The following is a 16,051-nucleotide window of genomic DNA, read 5'->3' on the forward strand; positions in this document are numbered from 1 at the left end:
AATGATTATGACATAGTAGCCTGTCTGCCAAACTCTAAATCAGACCTTAAGACTAAGAATAATTGGATATTTACATTTACTAATTTGATGGCATTGAGAGATGGACAGTTAGTCATGCTAACCTCTCAAGATGCATTTGGTTGAGGGAGCCCAACACAGGGGCATATTTACAAAGGGATTGTGCCACCTGAACGTCACTTTTATTGACGTTCCGGTGGCATAACGCCCTTCACTATATTTACAAAGCGGTGTTAAGCCACTTTGCATGGCTTAACGCTGCTTTGCAAATATGGTCTGCGAGAAAGGGGCGTGCAATGAGTGTTGCTGTCTTTGTTTCACCGCAAGACCCATTGCTTTATGACGCTGCCCCAGCTTTACGAGGATGTGTAAATTTAAGGAAGTGCCAAAAACTAACGCCATAAAAAAGCAGGCGTTAGATTGGCACAACGAGGAGAAATACTTTTCTGCAACACTCATAGAAAGACAAAACACCTTTAATGATTGCCCGTGCCCACTACGGCTAGTCCGCCCTGCTGATCAATGATGAGAAATCATAGCTGTCCTTGAAGAGGTGATAGAGAAAGGCTTTGGGGACTCACCTGTGTCATCAAGATGGAGTTTCCTGTGTGGTACATCATCATGCTCACGATGCCGCGGTACATAATCACGGAAACGAGGAAAATCATCACCACACAGAGCTGTTGGCAAAAAGATGGTCCAACGTCAACAAAAGGCCTTCAAGAGGTTTTACTGACTTTCACGTATATAACTGACCCAAAAATGATATATGCTTTCCAGCATCTACTAAGACTTGCCATCTGTTGGCTACCTGTGCAACACTCCCCTACGTGATGGTTCTGCTGACATAGATGAGCCTAATGTTTTGCACCTCAGACAAATTTGATCCAGTCACTGAAAGTATCAACAATATTTGTTTGCATTGTCACATTTGATTTGCTAAAGCCTTCTTGGCCATCCAATATCCAGTCTTTTCCCCTTTCTTTCATCTTCTTCATAGGGCGCAAATCCGTTTATTTTCTCATGTGTCTTACACTCCCAATTCCCTCTCCCTGCAATGCATATTGCACCTGGTTTTCCTCTGAGTGGCCCTATTTCTCCAACTTCTTTTCTGTGGCCCGCTTCCTCTCTTCCTTAAATCAATGACTGAATGATGGATTCTTCTATAGCACACAGCTACTCATCAGAGTGTTCTGGCGCTGTATAAGGCATCGAAGAGAGGGCCGGGTCTGAGGACCACCTTAATCCTAATGTCCCTAAAGTTTTATTTCAACCGAGATTAGCCTCAGCTGTTCAGGCAGCTGTTTCCACATTCCAGCTGCTCTTCCTTCAAACTCAATAGGTAGTGCATGGAGCGAGCAATGGATGAATCCAAGAAGGGCAAGGGACGATGGACTGGGTGGATGGTTTTAGGAGTTCCAATACTCACCATAATGATAATGACCATAGATCCAGTCACAATTCGAGAAAGGCGGTCTCGCTTAGGGAAATATGGCTCCTTCACCCCGGTGATTGGGTTCTGCTCCATCTTTGGGGCCATGGCAGCAAACTCGGGCCGAGGACGTTCCTAGAGGAGAATACAGAGTAAATCTCAGCAAGATTAATACAAATAATTGATTAGAAAGAATGCTCCTTTCATCAACATATATAAAGGTTAGTTGCCTATTGGTTCTTGGGCATTTCTGCAGCTAAAATGTGTGGCAAGAGATTTCATAAGATGCTGCACATATTTACGATACTCTTGTGTGGGTGTTGCTTCACTGCTTTCCAAATATGATTCCCAATAGTGAAAAAATCCCCCTTTTTGTGTGATCACCTCTATTTTTGTGTAGTCTGGTATTGCTGTTTTTTTTTAACTCTACACACTGGGCACTTCTATCCAGTCGCAAGTGTTGGTGCTATGGACCATACAAAATGGCAGCATTAGTCAATTCTTAATCAAAATGTTTAATCATCCAAAGAGGCCGGGGTATATGGTGCAGGAAAATACCCGAGTGGCGTGGCAAGTTGAATGTCACCTGTGGACTGCAGCAGAGCTGGATTAAGTTATAAATACTTTCAAAATTCAATTTAGCTAATGAAACACTGTTCAAGGGACACTCTGGATTTTTCTGTCTGCGCTGATGGGATCTGGTGGTAAGGTTTGAGTTTATTTCTGACCTCAGACCAAGCTTTTGCTGAATGTCTGTGAAATTAATAATTTCTGGTGGAAGGGAAACACAAGTACGTTGGCCTCTCTACAGGCTGTTGCTTGGCGCCTCATTGGACACACAATTAATTTAAAGCAAGAATGTTGAGCTTTTCACTTTCCTCCTGTGAAAGAAGATTGGAGAGTTCCTCCCTGGCACATGAAATGCCCTGGAAGGATGGATGTCAGTCCTTGAGCCATGTGTTGGACAACAGTGCACTAAAAATGGCAGCTTGTTCAGTAATGTTTTTTAGCCAAGAAGATGACAAAAAGTTTCCAAGAAAAAGCATTGCGGGTTGGTGATAAATCTCAGAGTCTTGAACACCTGGGTTGTTTAAAGTCAAAAACTGGAGGGCATTCACTAGATTAGGCATTCCCATTGCCTTTGTTTGAAGTAATTTTCCCCCAAATATGCGTATGTCTCAATGAACTTCATCTGGCACACCACAAGTTTCTCCAGTTCATCTGGAAGGACACAATTTGGCAAATTATCACCTTTCACTTGTGCTGCAGAGAGACAATTTTGGGGCAAGATGGTAATGTAAAGTAAGTCCTGTCTTTCTTTGAATGTGTGTTTCATTTATGTGTCGTGCTCTGTGTTGGTCGACTGTATCTCCTTCTATGTAACCGTGCGTTGTCAACCCTCTCTATTCTCATAGGAAATATTCTTTACATTCATGTGGAAATAAAAAAAGACCTTCTTTTAAGGTGCAGGAGTTTGTAGCTGGCTTTAATTTGCTTGACAGCTTATCTGGGGTGGAGGGGGTCTTAACTATACAGCTTTTTAGGTCTTGCCTACCAGACAGCATAACCTGTCTGGCTGGATTAAACCTATTGTGGGCTTACCAAGAATTTACGGTGGGCTTATAGCCCACCCATTGCTTATACTTGGTTGACTTTATTGCCAATCTCAGTTTCTCACTTCTTAGTTACTGGCTTTACTTGTCCATCTTATTCCATTATCTGTTTGTCCCTACACTGGAACAGGTTATTTACCATCCTTTTTGGCTGGTTGACTTTCACTGCTCACGTTTAGGGAACTACTTTTTTCTTTTTGTTTAAGTATTCTATGGGAGTGCATGTATTTTCCAGGTCCCTCCCTCATGCCACCCTACAAGCTAATTATCACGCCATACTGCTGTCTACCTCACTCTCTAGTGTACTCCTCAACTGTGACAAACACCCCTCCCCTGCACTCCAAGTTGCTTTCTTGCTTATGTGCTTCTCCCAACCCCGTTTTGCTCTCCCACATGTACAGTTGCTACAGCCATATCATAAAAATTTTTGGTCTTTTTTGGCTGTGCTGCACAGTATCTTGCTGATGCCAATGCTGTAAGCATCGCCAAAATGCATTGGAAAAACCAATATATTTTAGTGGCAAGAGCTATTGGTTTTGCCAATGCCTGTTTCTGCTTGAATGTGCAGCTCCCTCCTTTCTACCAAGTGTAGAGTTATTAGAAGAAATGGTAAAAAGAGATCAAATAATCTGCGTAATCACCATCGAAATGGCAAAAATGCCCGCAAAAGGAAATGTCAGCAAGGTGGTTGAAGGCAAATGTTTGTACCAACTATTCATAACCACTGGCAATTCATTAAGGTATCATTTCATTCCAATGTTTTATAGATACTCCGTGACATAAGGAAAGGTGAGAAACATTTGTAAAGAAGTTGTAGGCCTGTTTCATGGAAGCAGTTCAGTATCAACTTAATTGGAAAGACTCGTTCCTCTCCTACAACACCCCCCTCCCCCCCCCCTCCGCATGGGAACACAAGGAGACCCACGCTTGTTTTGGGGTGAACTTAACAAGACTCTCTCTCTCTCTCCAATTGTTTCTTGTTTACTTCTACTAGGTTAACATTACCCATCTAACCCCTCCTCCTGCTTATAGTCATCAAATCATATGAATGTTTATCTTGATGCATTCACTGCCTCTACAGTATTTACACCTGCACTGTAATAATCATTTTTGAGGCAAGAGCGCAAGACTAATTCCAATAACCAACAATAACCAAAAAAAACTACTAACCCTGGGTTCTGGAGCAGTGTGCTGTGTGGCGTAAAGTGCTACAACACTGCATAGGTGGTGGTAAGTGCTATGTAAATGCAATTACAATACAATACAATACACTTCAGAACTCATTCTAATACCAGTGCCAGAACACTCAGCGGTTGGACAGAATTGTAGTTCATAAATGGTGCATAATAATTCTCTCATTCTGCTTGACTCTCTTAGACTCACATAAGACGATACGGCTACAGGTGTTGTCCGTCACTCAGCACTGTACCAGTCCCAATCAAATAAAGACCCCGCACCAACTGATCACGTGTTGAATAACTGAAGAGATCTGCCACATACCGCTGGCCAATGGGGGATTTCAATTTACTCCACCGACTCAGGTCCCAAAAAAGCTACATACTATGACCGTTTCTTTACATCACACAACACCTATGAGATATGGAATGATATTAACAAAGTCCACCCCGGCAGATCTATCCGCCATTTCTCTCTTTAACTTTTGCTCGCTTAGGGCCTTCAAATTTAAACAAATATCTCAGAATGGACAGCATGTGCTGTCATCAGCTCAGTGGACTAAGAACATAAGAAATACTCTAAAGGGAAATGCAGAGCTGGTCAAAGCTACCAACTTACTGCAAGCCATAAACTGTGCCCCTTTCTCTCACACTTCTTCGTCCAATGAATTACTAAGCGCTGTGTCCCATAATATGATAACCACACCTCAGTGGTCCTCATGAACAATATAGAAACACTTCCCACGAATGTTCAAAACAAAGAGAACATACTTCCAACCACCAACCTAAACAGTGTAGCATGCAACTCATGTAGGCAAGCAAAATCAGTGCCCCACATAGGGGTAGTAAGCACTGAATATATGCAGCAATACAATGCATGACTTACCCGTTAGATCCTTACAATTTACATTACAGAGCTTAGATCCATTCATACATTTTATTTACAGAGAGGTGCAGGAGCTGAGAAATGTGTCCATATCACAAAGCAGCCATAATGTAAGCGTTGGGAGCAGGGGCATTTATAGAGCTGCCAAACACTGCACTAAGCAGCCCATCAAAGTGGCAAGTATGACTCAACTGGTCATCAGGTTTTAAATTGGCACACCTGCGAATAATTGATTTACAGATTATTGAACAACCTAATTTCATTAAAGAATGAGCTGGGAGGCAGGCGTAAGACATTGTGTCCTAGAAGTGGCGCAATGAAATCTCATAGATTTCACTGCGCCACTTCTAGGACTTCTAGGACACAGTGGACTTGGGACTTCTAGGACACAATGTCTTACGCCTGCCTCGTGGCAGGCATAAGACTGACGCAGGCACATTTCACATGGGACTTGCCCATGTGTAATGACCCATTGCTGGAGTTGCGTCACTTTTGTGGCACACTCCAGCAATGCGTCATTTTTGCGCCTACAGATACGTACGTATCTGTAACTCCTTGTGACATGATGTGTCATACTGTAATTATGACGCATCATTGGTGTCGCAAGGAGGGTGCAGTGAAAAGTGACGTATCACTGTTTTCACGCAGCGATGCGTTACCTTTCATAAAGAGGCCCCCTGTTTCCACAGGGTTTAGTTTGAGGTGGTGATCTGACATCCATGATTAAATTCTTATCATGGTGTTGGATAGGTGGATGATGTCATCTGGGGATGCGACCTTCAGATGAATTTGGGTATCATCGGTGGGGATGTGATGTTTAAGTATATTTGGGTATCATCGGTGTAAAGGTGGCAGAGGATCCCAGAGCTTCTAAGTGTTACATAGAGAGGCACCAGATAGAGATTAAATAGGGACAGAGCTCCCAGTTGTTACTACTAGGGTGTGATCCGTTAGATAGGAGCTGAACCAGTTTAGGACTACACCTTCAATTCCTATTCGATGGTTCAGGATATTTATCAGCGAGGTGGTGGACTGTGTCAAATGCAGCAGAGAGATCAAGGAGAATAAGAAGACATACATTTCCAGTATTCAGGATGCGGAGAACGTCGTCCACAATCTGCAGAACTTTAAAGGAATCCTCCTATATCGCCCAGCCAGGCCCACGATCGGAGTTCATCTCTTCCCTAGGCAGCTTACTCGAACCTGCAGCAGGGGAATCAGACTTCACCTTGTTGACTACAACTTCCATCTTGATAACCTTAAAGATAATGACACCACCACCTTGCTATCAGAACTAGAATCCATTAACCTCCACCAAATGGTTGTCGGTCCATCACATAAAGCAGGCCACACTCTTTAACTGACTTTTTCAAACAACGCTAAGTTAGCACTAAGTAAAACACTTCTCCTCACCTGGACAGACCATTGGGCAGTCCTCTTTACACTTCAAGCTAACACAGCTCCCCTTTCACTCCCTAGCAAACGTGCCTCCCAATTTAGAGCTTGGGGTTCAATAAATCAGCAGCTCCTTAAATCTCAGTTACTGGCATCTAATTACTTGCCCAACCTGGATCCAACACTAGCTTCCGCCAACTACTTAGATTGGTTAAGCAATGCATTAGAGTCCACGGTGCCCATAAAAAAATCTCTCCAAGAATAGAACCACCGCCTCTGCCCCCTGGTTTTCAGACACCCTAAAGTTAGAAAAACAATGTTGTAGAAACATCAAGAGACGATGGCGCAGAAACTACCACCGGACCGACAAAGCCTGCTATAAATCAGCACTGTTACACTACAAACTTCTCATTATATCAGAAAAAAGCAAATACTATACCAACCAAATAGAAATGGCCTAAGACTCCACCAAACCACTCTTCCAGGTAGTCACCAAACTCTCAGGATCAAAAGTCAATACCCCACCCGCCCCCTCTCAAGAACTGTGCAACTCATTAGCCAGGGCTTTTCAAAACAAGGTCAGCTCAATATACGATAACTTTGCATCTCAATCAAAGAACACCTTGCCTACCTTTGTCGACAATGAAAGTATGGCTCCCTCTTTTTCACAATTTAATCAAATTCCTGTTTCACAAGTTCAGGATCTTATCCTCACAATCAAATCAGGTTCCTCTACAGACCCCTGTCCCACTTCGGTATCCAAACTCATCCCAGATCATTTAGCACCCAAACTTACAGAAATATGCAATGCCATGTTCAATAATACAGGTATCTACCCAGAAACCTGGAAAAGGACAATCATTAAACTTCTCTTTAAAAAACAGCACCTAGACCCTCTGGACACCAAAAATTACAGATCTATCACTAGCCTCGACTTCCCAGCAAAAATCTTTGAAAAAATAATGAATACGCAGCTGGCCCACTTCATTGAAGAAAATAATCTCCTCGACGAATCACAGTTTGGTTTTAGGACAGGCCACGGCACTGAAACTGCTCTTATCAAAGCTGCAGATGAGATCAGAGCCACAAGAGACCAAGGCGGGACAGCAGTTCTTATACTGCTGGACCTGTCGGCTGCCTTTGACACGGTCGATCATGCCACCCTGATCGACGTGTCTCTAATATGGGTATCAAACTCAAGGCCAAAGATTTATTGGCCTCTTTCCTGGCAAATCGCTCCCAGCTTGTGAGCCTCGGCGAATACAACTCCCCCTCTTTCACACTCCCATGTGGGGTGCCACAGGGATCATCCCTCAGTCCGACACTATTTAATATCTACGTGTCGGACCTGGCCAAAAACATCAAGACCCATGGGATGGGGCTAACCACCTATGCCGATGACACGCAACTGGTGTTAGCAATCAACAACAATGTAGGAGAAATAGCGGCCAGTTTTCAAGCAGGCATGATCGCCATCAGTTCCTGGATGGCCAAAAACTGCTTAAAACTAAACTCAGAAAAAACGGAGGTCATGATCTTCGGCAATTTACATCCTACATGGTCCCCTACCTGGTGGCCTACTGCTCTGGGGCCCCACCCCCCATCACCAGTACAGAAAGAAAGAAACATTGGGGTCATATTTGATGACAAACTCTCCTTTGCAGCCCACGCCAATGCCATCACTTCCTCTGCTTTCTACACACTAAGAATAATCAAAAAACTTCTACCATTCCTTCCCTCCAACACAGGAAAAACCTTGATAAGCACCCTTTGTTGTGTCTAAAGTAGACTACTGCAACGGCCTACTCCTGAATGCACAGAAAAAGGGCATCAATAAATTACAGCTGATACAAAATGCCACCGCCAGGATCATCACAGACACCCCCAAACACAACCCCATTTCCGCAGTGGTGCACAAGCTGCACTGGCTTACAATCACCAATCGCATTAAATTCAAGGCCCTATGCTTAGCCTATAAGGCAATTCATAACACAGGTCCCAATTATCTAAGGAAAGCCCTGTCCACTCACATTCCCCGCAGACATTTACGATTTTCATCTGCCAATCTCCTCACGGTCCCTCGTACATACAAGATCTCCTGGGGAGACAAAAGATTCACTGTAGCCACGGCAAGACTATGGAACACTCTTCCCCCACAAATCAAAGCATGTCCAACGTTGCTCACTTTCAGGAAGCTATTAAAGACCTGGCTATTCACCCAATATTCTGCATTCCGCCTCACTACCACCATCTCCGTCCTTGACACTGAGACACCCATAGGTATTTGCGCGCTCTACAAATTGCTTAAATAAATCACATCTAACATGGGCTTCGATTGGAATTCCATAGAGCATATTATCAAGCCCATTATCTCCGCTTTATCGGCAGTTTTCTGCCGATAAAGGGGCGATAATTTTATCACCTAGGCTTGATAATATGCCCCTATGTACTTAGTGGAAGCAGGGACCTATGAGATGGAATGCTGTGTTTTTCATCAGAAAGCAATGGGTCGTTACTGTTGTACTGGAAGAGTATGATCTCAGGACAAATTCTACACTGGACAGCTCATAATCCCCTCTGCTCCATGGTGAGAGGTTGTACTGGCACATAGCATCCTGTTTCTGTGCCGGCATAGGGGATGACACCAGCAGAAATCCATTCTCTATAGATACTATGTTATGCTGTCTTTACTTTCCGTGCAAAAGTACTGCATCTTATCTGAATACCTCAGGCCTCATTTATGAGGCCCTACTGGCACTTTTGCACCGCCGGAACTTCACTTTTTTACATTTCGGTGGCACAATGTGCCACTGGCATATTTATAAGGCAGCGTAAAGCCACGTTACGTGGCTTTTCATGGCCGTATAAATATATGCCCCTTTCACACAGATTACTATGTGAAAGGGACGTTCCATGGGTGTTGCTGGGGGCGTTCCCAGCAACATCCATGGCTTTTTTACACTGCCCCAGATTTACGAGAAATTGTAAATTTGAGGCAGGCACAAAAACGTATGCCTCCCCAGGGGAGGCATATGGGAGGCACATCGAGGAGAAATATCTTTATTTATCCTTGCTTTTTCCTTTTTCTATGTGTGCTGCATTCTGCAGCACACATAGAAAGAGGAAAAAGCCTCTTGTGATTGTTTTTGTGCAGGAAGGTGTCAGGGATGCAGGGGAAAAGGACGGGAATGCGCCGTAACTAATAGATATGGCGCATGCGTGCCCTTTTCTTTTGCCGTAGGGCAGCACAGCAAGCAAAAAAAACATAAATGAGACCTCTCTGTGTACTTCTGAATGCTGCCGCATCCCGAACAAGACAAAATATATTCACAAAATGACATAGGCCTTGAATTACAGAAAAACACAAACGTGTGATGCAATGGACAAATAAGACAAGCATTACTTCATACTTTTTGAGTTAATTTCCAGCTTTTTGGAGTGTCCGAAATGTTCAGGAGAACTACAGGGAGCCTCACTTTGGAAAATTCTGTTGCACAAGGTAATGTAGATTTCAACATGAGGAAATGTCGCAATTAAATGAATTTTCACCTGTACGGTTATTTTATCGCCAGGGCAGGGGCGTAAGGCACAGCCCCGCAGCCCCTGCAGAGCAGCGGGGGCCCCGGGACTGGAGGGCCCCTAAGGCACCCATGCTATGCCCGTACAATCTAGCAAAATATAGAACAGCAACTGCTGCTGCCTGTCAGAAGCCCGCTCCGTGAGATATGCATGTCAGTTGGCTGAAGAATCACAGTTGCAGCATGTATTGCTTTATTGTTGCAAAATAGAAAATTAATGGCGCCCGTGTGACTGTGTCACTTCACACATGAGTTGAAAGTAAGAACAGAGACAAACAGGGAATTACCCACCAGGGAAAGAGAAATAGCAAGGAGCGGGCACTATGAAGGACCCATAAAGAGTAAGAGATAAAAACTATAAAGAGTTAAGTGAGTAACAGCCTGAATCATCAAGGGGCCGTTTTGCGAGCCCCTAATAGCGAATCATAGCGATTCGCTATTGAGGACTCGCAAAACGGTATTCATGTAGGAATTGCTAAATAAATAGCGATTCCTACATGTTCTCTATTTGCGAGTAGCAATTTGCTACTCGCAAAAAAAGGAATACCTCCCCATTCATTCCTATGGGCCAAAAGGCCCATAGGAATGAATGGGGAGTATCCCTTATTTGCGAGTAGCAATTTGCTACTCACAAATCAGATAGCGATTTTAAGGGTGCCAGGGGTGTCCAAAGGACACCCTGTAGCACCCCTAAAATGCACATTTGAACAGGTGTTGCGCACACACATGTCCAAAGGACATGTGTGTGTGTAACATGCAAAAGAAAAAAATGCACTAAAGTGCTATTTACACTATTTACGCAATTTACCACCAAGTCAGACCTGGTGGTAAATTGAGACCAAATATTGCGATTTCGCTATTTCTATTTGGTTGATGAATTGCATTTAAGGAATCTCTATTAGAGATTCCTCAAATCCAATTCCTCGCAAATATGCGATTTCGGTAATAGAGATTTTTGCATTTGGGATGATGAATCCCAAATGCAAAAATCGCACTCGCAAAGGGCCAGATTCTCAGAATCTGGCCCTTTGCGAGCGCAAATCAGCTTGATGAATCAGGCTGTAAGTGACAGCTGAGTGAAAGAGAGAGACAGAGTGAGAGCTAAATTATAAAGAGATTTCCGAGCAAAGTAGCTGAATGTGAGCAGACGAGAAAGAATTTAGAGAAAATATAGACATTAGCGAGAGATACAAAGAGAGACATGCAGAGTGTAAAACACAGTTGAATAACAGACACCGGGAGACTGAAGAGAGAGAGAGAGGTCATATAGCGACAGATGGCAAAAGGAGCAGAGAGAGAGAAAAAGTGAAGGAGGAAAAAGTGAAAGTTGAAACAGCACATAGGCCCTGATTTTCAGTGCTGCAGATGTATAGGGCATTTATTGCACCCGATAAAGTCTAACACCCCTGGATTTGGAATTTATCAGATGCAATAAACAGCATCTATGTAGCACCTATTTATGGTTTTCCTCAGTGATGGGGAATAACATGTTCCAAAACACCCCTGTCCCGGTAATTGTTGGGCCTTTCCCCCCGTTAAACTTGTCTGTGTGAAGCTTTGCAAACGTAGGCTATGGGAGACAAGACTGGCTTGGATGTTGTGGGGGCCCTCATCACACTCTGTAAGTGGGCCCCTAAGGTTTCATTACGCCACAGGAGAAATCGCTTTTCTTACACCCCCAGATCACCAATTTGTGAGGTGTCCCCACACCATTCTCTTCCTGAAAAAAAAGAGTTTCTCGTGGCCTTGACAGGAGGAAACTTACAAATGGGTTTCATGGAGGAAAACAATAAGCATTAACCTGACGAATACCCACAAACTTTTTGGGGCTTATTTATGAGCCCTTGCATCACTTTTGCGCTGCTGGTGCGTCAATTTTGTGACGCACAAGCAGCGCAAACAATGCACCATGTCGCGTCATATTTACAAAGTGACGCATCTAGGTAGATGCGTCACTTTGTAAACCCCTGCGCCACATTATACCTGCTCCAGGTATAAGTGATGCAGTGAAATCTATGAGTTTCACTGCATCACTTCTAGGACGCAAATGCGTCAATATCTTACGCCTGCCTCCCAGCAGGTGTAAGACTGATGCAGGAACATTTGAAATGGGGCTTGCCCATGTGAAAATGACCCATGGATGGAATTGCGTCACTTTTGTGACACACTCTAGCAATGCGTCATTTTTGCGCCTACCAATACGTCTGAAATACTGACGTATCTGTAACTCCTTGCGACATGATGCGTCATACTGAAAATATGACGCATCCAGCTTGTCGCAAGGAGAGCGCAATGAAAAGTGACGCATAGCTGTTTTCACGTAGCGATGCGTCACTTTCCATAAATGAGGCCCTTTGAGTTTGTGTGTTCACTCCCTTTTAAAATTGTCCCCACCTTGGAACAGCTCCAACCTGCTACTGCAAGCAGATTTGCCTTCATAGAAATAACATTACACTGTCAAAACTCACTTGTCTGCAAATCCATTTGCATCTTTTAAAATAAGTAGTGCTTAATTTGAACAAGTACTTCCGGTGTTCGGCACCAGGACTTATTTGTCAACATGTCACTTATGGCAGTCTGCCACGCAGTGGCGCTGTTAGTCTAATTTAGAGATGAGCACAACAACTGCTGATTATTACTTTGATATACACAAAAAAATACCAATACTGACGCACAAGTCACCCTTGTAGGTTTGGGGGTTGGAATAGTCTGAATTGTAACACTTGCAGGAGTGTGAGTGTTAGTAGTTGTGTTGGTACTGTCACTGGCAGCACTGCCAGGGGCACTGGGTGGGTGGTGTAAGCAGCCGTGGCCTCCTGATGAAGGCCCTAGCATTTCTTTTTTTAACAAATTAAGCACTGGCCCTCTTTACCCATTGGCAGGCTTCACTTTGAGCCAGTGCAAAAAGCATATGAAAAAAGGTTCCCATTCACTTAAAGTAGTTCCCTTCTCTTCAGTACCACATCTTGCTCAAAATGTGTATTATTTTTTTTAATTACATTTAAATGACTGCTTTGTTTTGTCATGCACTTCGGGTGTCTAGTAAGATTGTGGTACTTTTTCTGTCTCATTTTCAAAGTAGCTTTAATAAAGTGCATATGTATCATTGTCACAATGTAGCTGACTGCAATTTGACTGCTTGATTAGGTGATGATTATTCTACTTTGCTTCACAAATACTAATAATAAAATGCATTGTTCAAACTGAAAGGTTTGGTATTTAAAACATATCACCAGTAAAATGACCACATCAGTTCATGTTTTTAATTTTAGGACTTTTATTGCAAGATGTGGCAGTCTTAGATGCATGGTTTAAACTTTTTTGCTAGTTTGTGGTATATGCTTGCAATTAAAACTAAAATAAATGTTTGATCATTGAATAAGCTTGAGAATGCCAGACTTATTGGCTTTGCAAATGCTTGTTTTTAGTGTGGGACTTTACCTGTAGATGTAGTTATGTGAGTTTTCACCAAACTAGCAACTTTACCAAACTGTGGACTACTTGGACCAAGTTTGCCAGCTGAAAAAGAATACTACACATCCCAGTTCCGAAAGACAAATTAACGGAACAAAATCACAGGAGTGCATTTCCCTGCCTTTGTAGGTTTTATGTATATACGTTTTGGTTTCAGGTTTTCCTACAACTTGGTTGTTTTGAGTTGGCTAAGAGAAAAAAATTGCAGTATAGTTGTGTAATTTATTTGGGGGAGGCAGAAGTTGTGTGGTAGTATTCATATATTTGGCGTGTGTGAAGCGGGTGAATGGGGGATCGTGATTTGTGGTAGCGCATGAATCCGGAATACTGAATAATGCAGGTACGTAGAATGAAGATTTTAAGTGAGGACCACTGCAGAGAGGAAGAGCAAGGAGAAGGAATGTCCTAGCTGCTTCCTGTAGTTAGTCATAAAACCTTATTTTGGAATGCAATAAACTGTATAGAAAGATGGGATGAAATAGGATGAGAAAAATCAAAGAATGTTAGTGATATGCAACATGATACAAAAATGTACCTCCTCCTCTTGGAAATCCATGCAGTCCCAGTGATGCGCTAAGGAAGCGTTCTTACGCTTCCAGTACTCGAGAAAGGCCACAGCCCAGAAAGACATGAAGATGCTGAAGAACACTGTCCCAGGGTGGTCAAAGAGGTACCCAACCTGAAAAATAACAGAAATCAGGAAAGATGTGCAGAGCCTTTGTGGTAAGAAGAGCAAAGGGGGTCGATGGGAAGGAGAGAAAGAAAAAGGAAAGAGAAAAAAGTCACCTGAAAATCTGTCGATACTGTGAGATGGAAGGGATGGGAAGTGGAGGTGATCCTTCAATCAGAAACTTCACAGCTAGTGATCCTACAATAAAGCTCATACCCAAAGATTCCCACAACAAAGTTGACAGCTATTGATCGTACAATGAAGGTCACATCCAAAAATCCTATATTAAAGCTCAGAGTCCGCGACCCTTGACCCTCACTCACAGCCAGTGATTCTACAGAAACCCCCTCAACACCCAAAGAACATACAAAAGTCCTTGCAAGCAGCAATCCTTCACCATACACTACTGCCAGAGTTCCTACAGAATGGCCCACAGCAGTACCCCTGTGTTGCACAACTATCTTAACATCCCTTTCCCTACCCCTTAGAGTCAATACTTCTCCTCTATAGTCTTTTAGCCTCACTAGAAGACCCTGGAAAGGCCTTGAGTGGCATTACTATGGGTGTCTCACCTTTGCCATTGGACAGATCTCAGAAATGTTCCACGTGTCACAGGTGTCACAGAGCGGGCACATCAGGTACTTCCCCCCGCTGTCGCAGATCTCCTTCCTGTTGGGGAAAGGAAGACCTATTAATGAAAATATAGGTAAAAAACAGCACGCAGTGTCATTTAATATTGACATAAAGCAACCCATAGCCCTTGTTTATTTATGTTTTAACTGAATCCACCAGTGGGTCTGCTCCATGACATCCACCTGTTTCCACTCTAATACAGACGACATATAGGTTTAACTACATGCTACTGGAAGTTAGTGTCAGTTCTCCACCATCTCGACGGGCATAGCAGCTTTAGAAAGCCAACTAAAAACCAATGATTTCAAACTACATTGTAGAAAAACAGAGAATTTAGTCAAGAGTTAAGGTTTTTCCTTAGTAAGAGATACAATTTAATTCTCCCTTTAACTTTAGTTGATGTTCCTAATTGTACCTGTCACTCTCTCTTTCAATAACGTCCGCAGATGTATGTTTTTTTATGTGAGTAAATAAAAAATCACCCTTTCGCAACCACACACTGCATTATCTAGGCACTTAACAGTGTTTCATGTAAAAATGTCTAATTTATTCAAAATTAGTAAACAATTCTATATTCAAAGTTAAAATATACGGTATACAATATTTTATCACAATAATAATAAAAAAATATTAAAACCAATATGCGTATTTATATACATAATAGCATCACCAATACATCTCGATATTCTGTAGAACACATTTGTTTGTTGTAAAGAAAATATCTCTAATTTGTAAAACGACGAGGTTAACTGTCACCAAATATCACAAACATTACAAATCGTTATCACAAGTTTTCGATGCAGTGTTTTGGTGGTTTTGAGTTGTTTCACCTCACCTTCTTCAGGACATTATATTTTAAAACATAGGTTTTTCTAAAAAGATAGAAAATAATATTCAAATATACATTCCAACAAACAAATTTGCATAAACAGGCTCAGTGCCCTCATTATTTCTAGCCAGTCCTCCTATTGCATAGAATGAAAGTTAAAAAATAAAGGAACGAAAAAGGAATTCAGAGGCTTTAGTAACAAATGTATAAAGAGTTCTATAAAGAATATTGATTATTGGTTGGAAGCAAAGTGTATACATGCAAGGGCGTGAAACAAGAAGAATATAAGAATGTGAGTGTATGAAGGGGCACATTATGCAATAGGAGGACTGGCTAGAAATAATGTGG

General features: G+C 42.5%; 1 protein-coding gene across 1 annotated transcript in view; it reads right to left on the reverse strand.

Moving 5' to 3' along the window:
- The window catches only part of ANO7 (anoctamin 7), a 221,107-nt gene that overhangs the window by 47,389 nt on the left and 157,667 nt on the right, over positions 1-16,051 (reverse strand). The window contains exons 10-13 of the mRNA XM_078640414.1: positions 14,814-14,910; positions 14,107-14,250; positions 1,448-1,585; positions 600-698 (exon numbers count right to left, since the gene is read on the reverse strand). Of these exons, the coding sequence (XP_078496540.1) occupies positions 600-698; positions 1,448-1,585; positions 14,107-14,250; positions 14,814-14,910 (478 nt within the window). The remainder of the gene's footprint in view (positions 1-599; positions 699-1,447; positions 1,586-14,106; positions 14,251-14,813; positions 14,911-16,051) is intronic.

Source organism: Lissotriton helveticus, chromosome 5_1 (assembly GCF_964261635.1).
Source record: "Lissotriton helveticus chromosome 5_1, aLisHel1.1, whole genome shotgun sequence".
Classification (NCBI taxonomy): domain Eukaryota; kingdom Metazoa; phylum Chordata; class Amphibia; order Caudata; family Salamandridae; genus Lissotriton; species Lissotriton helveticus.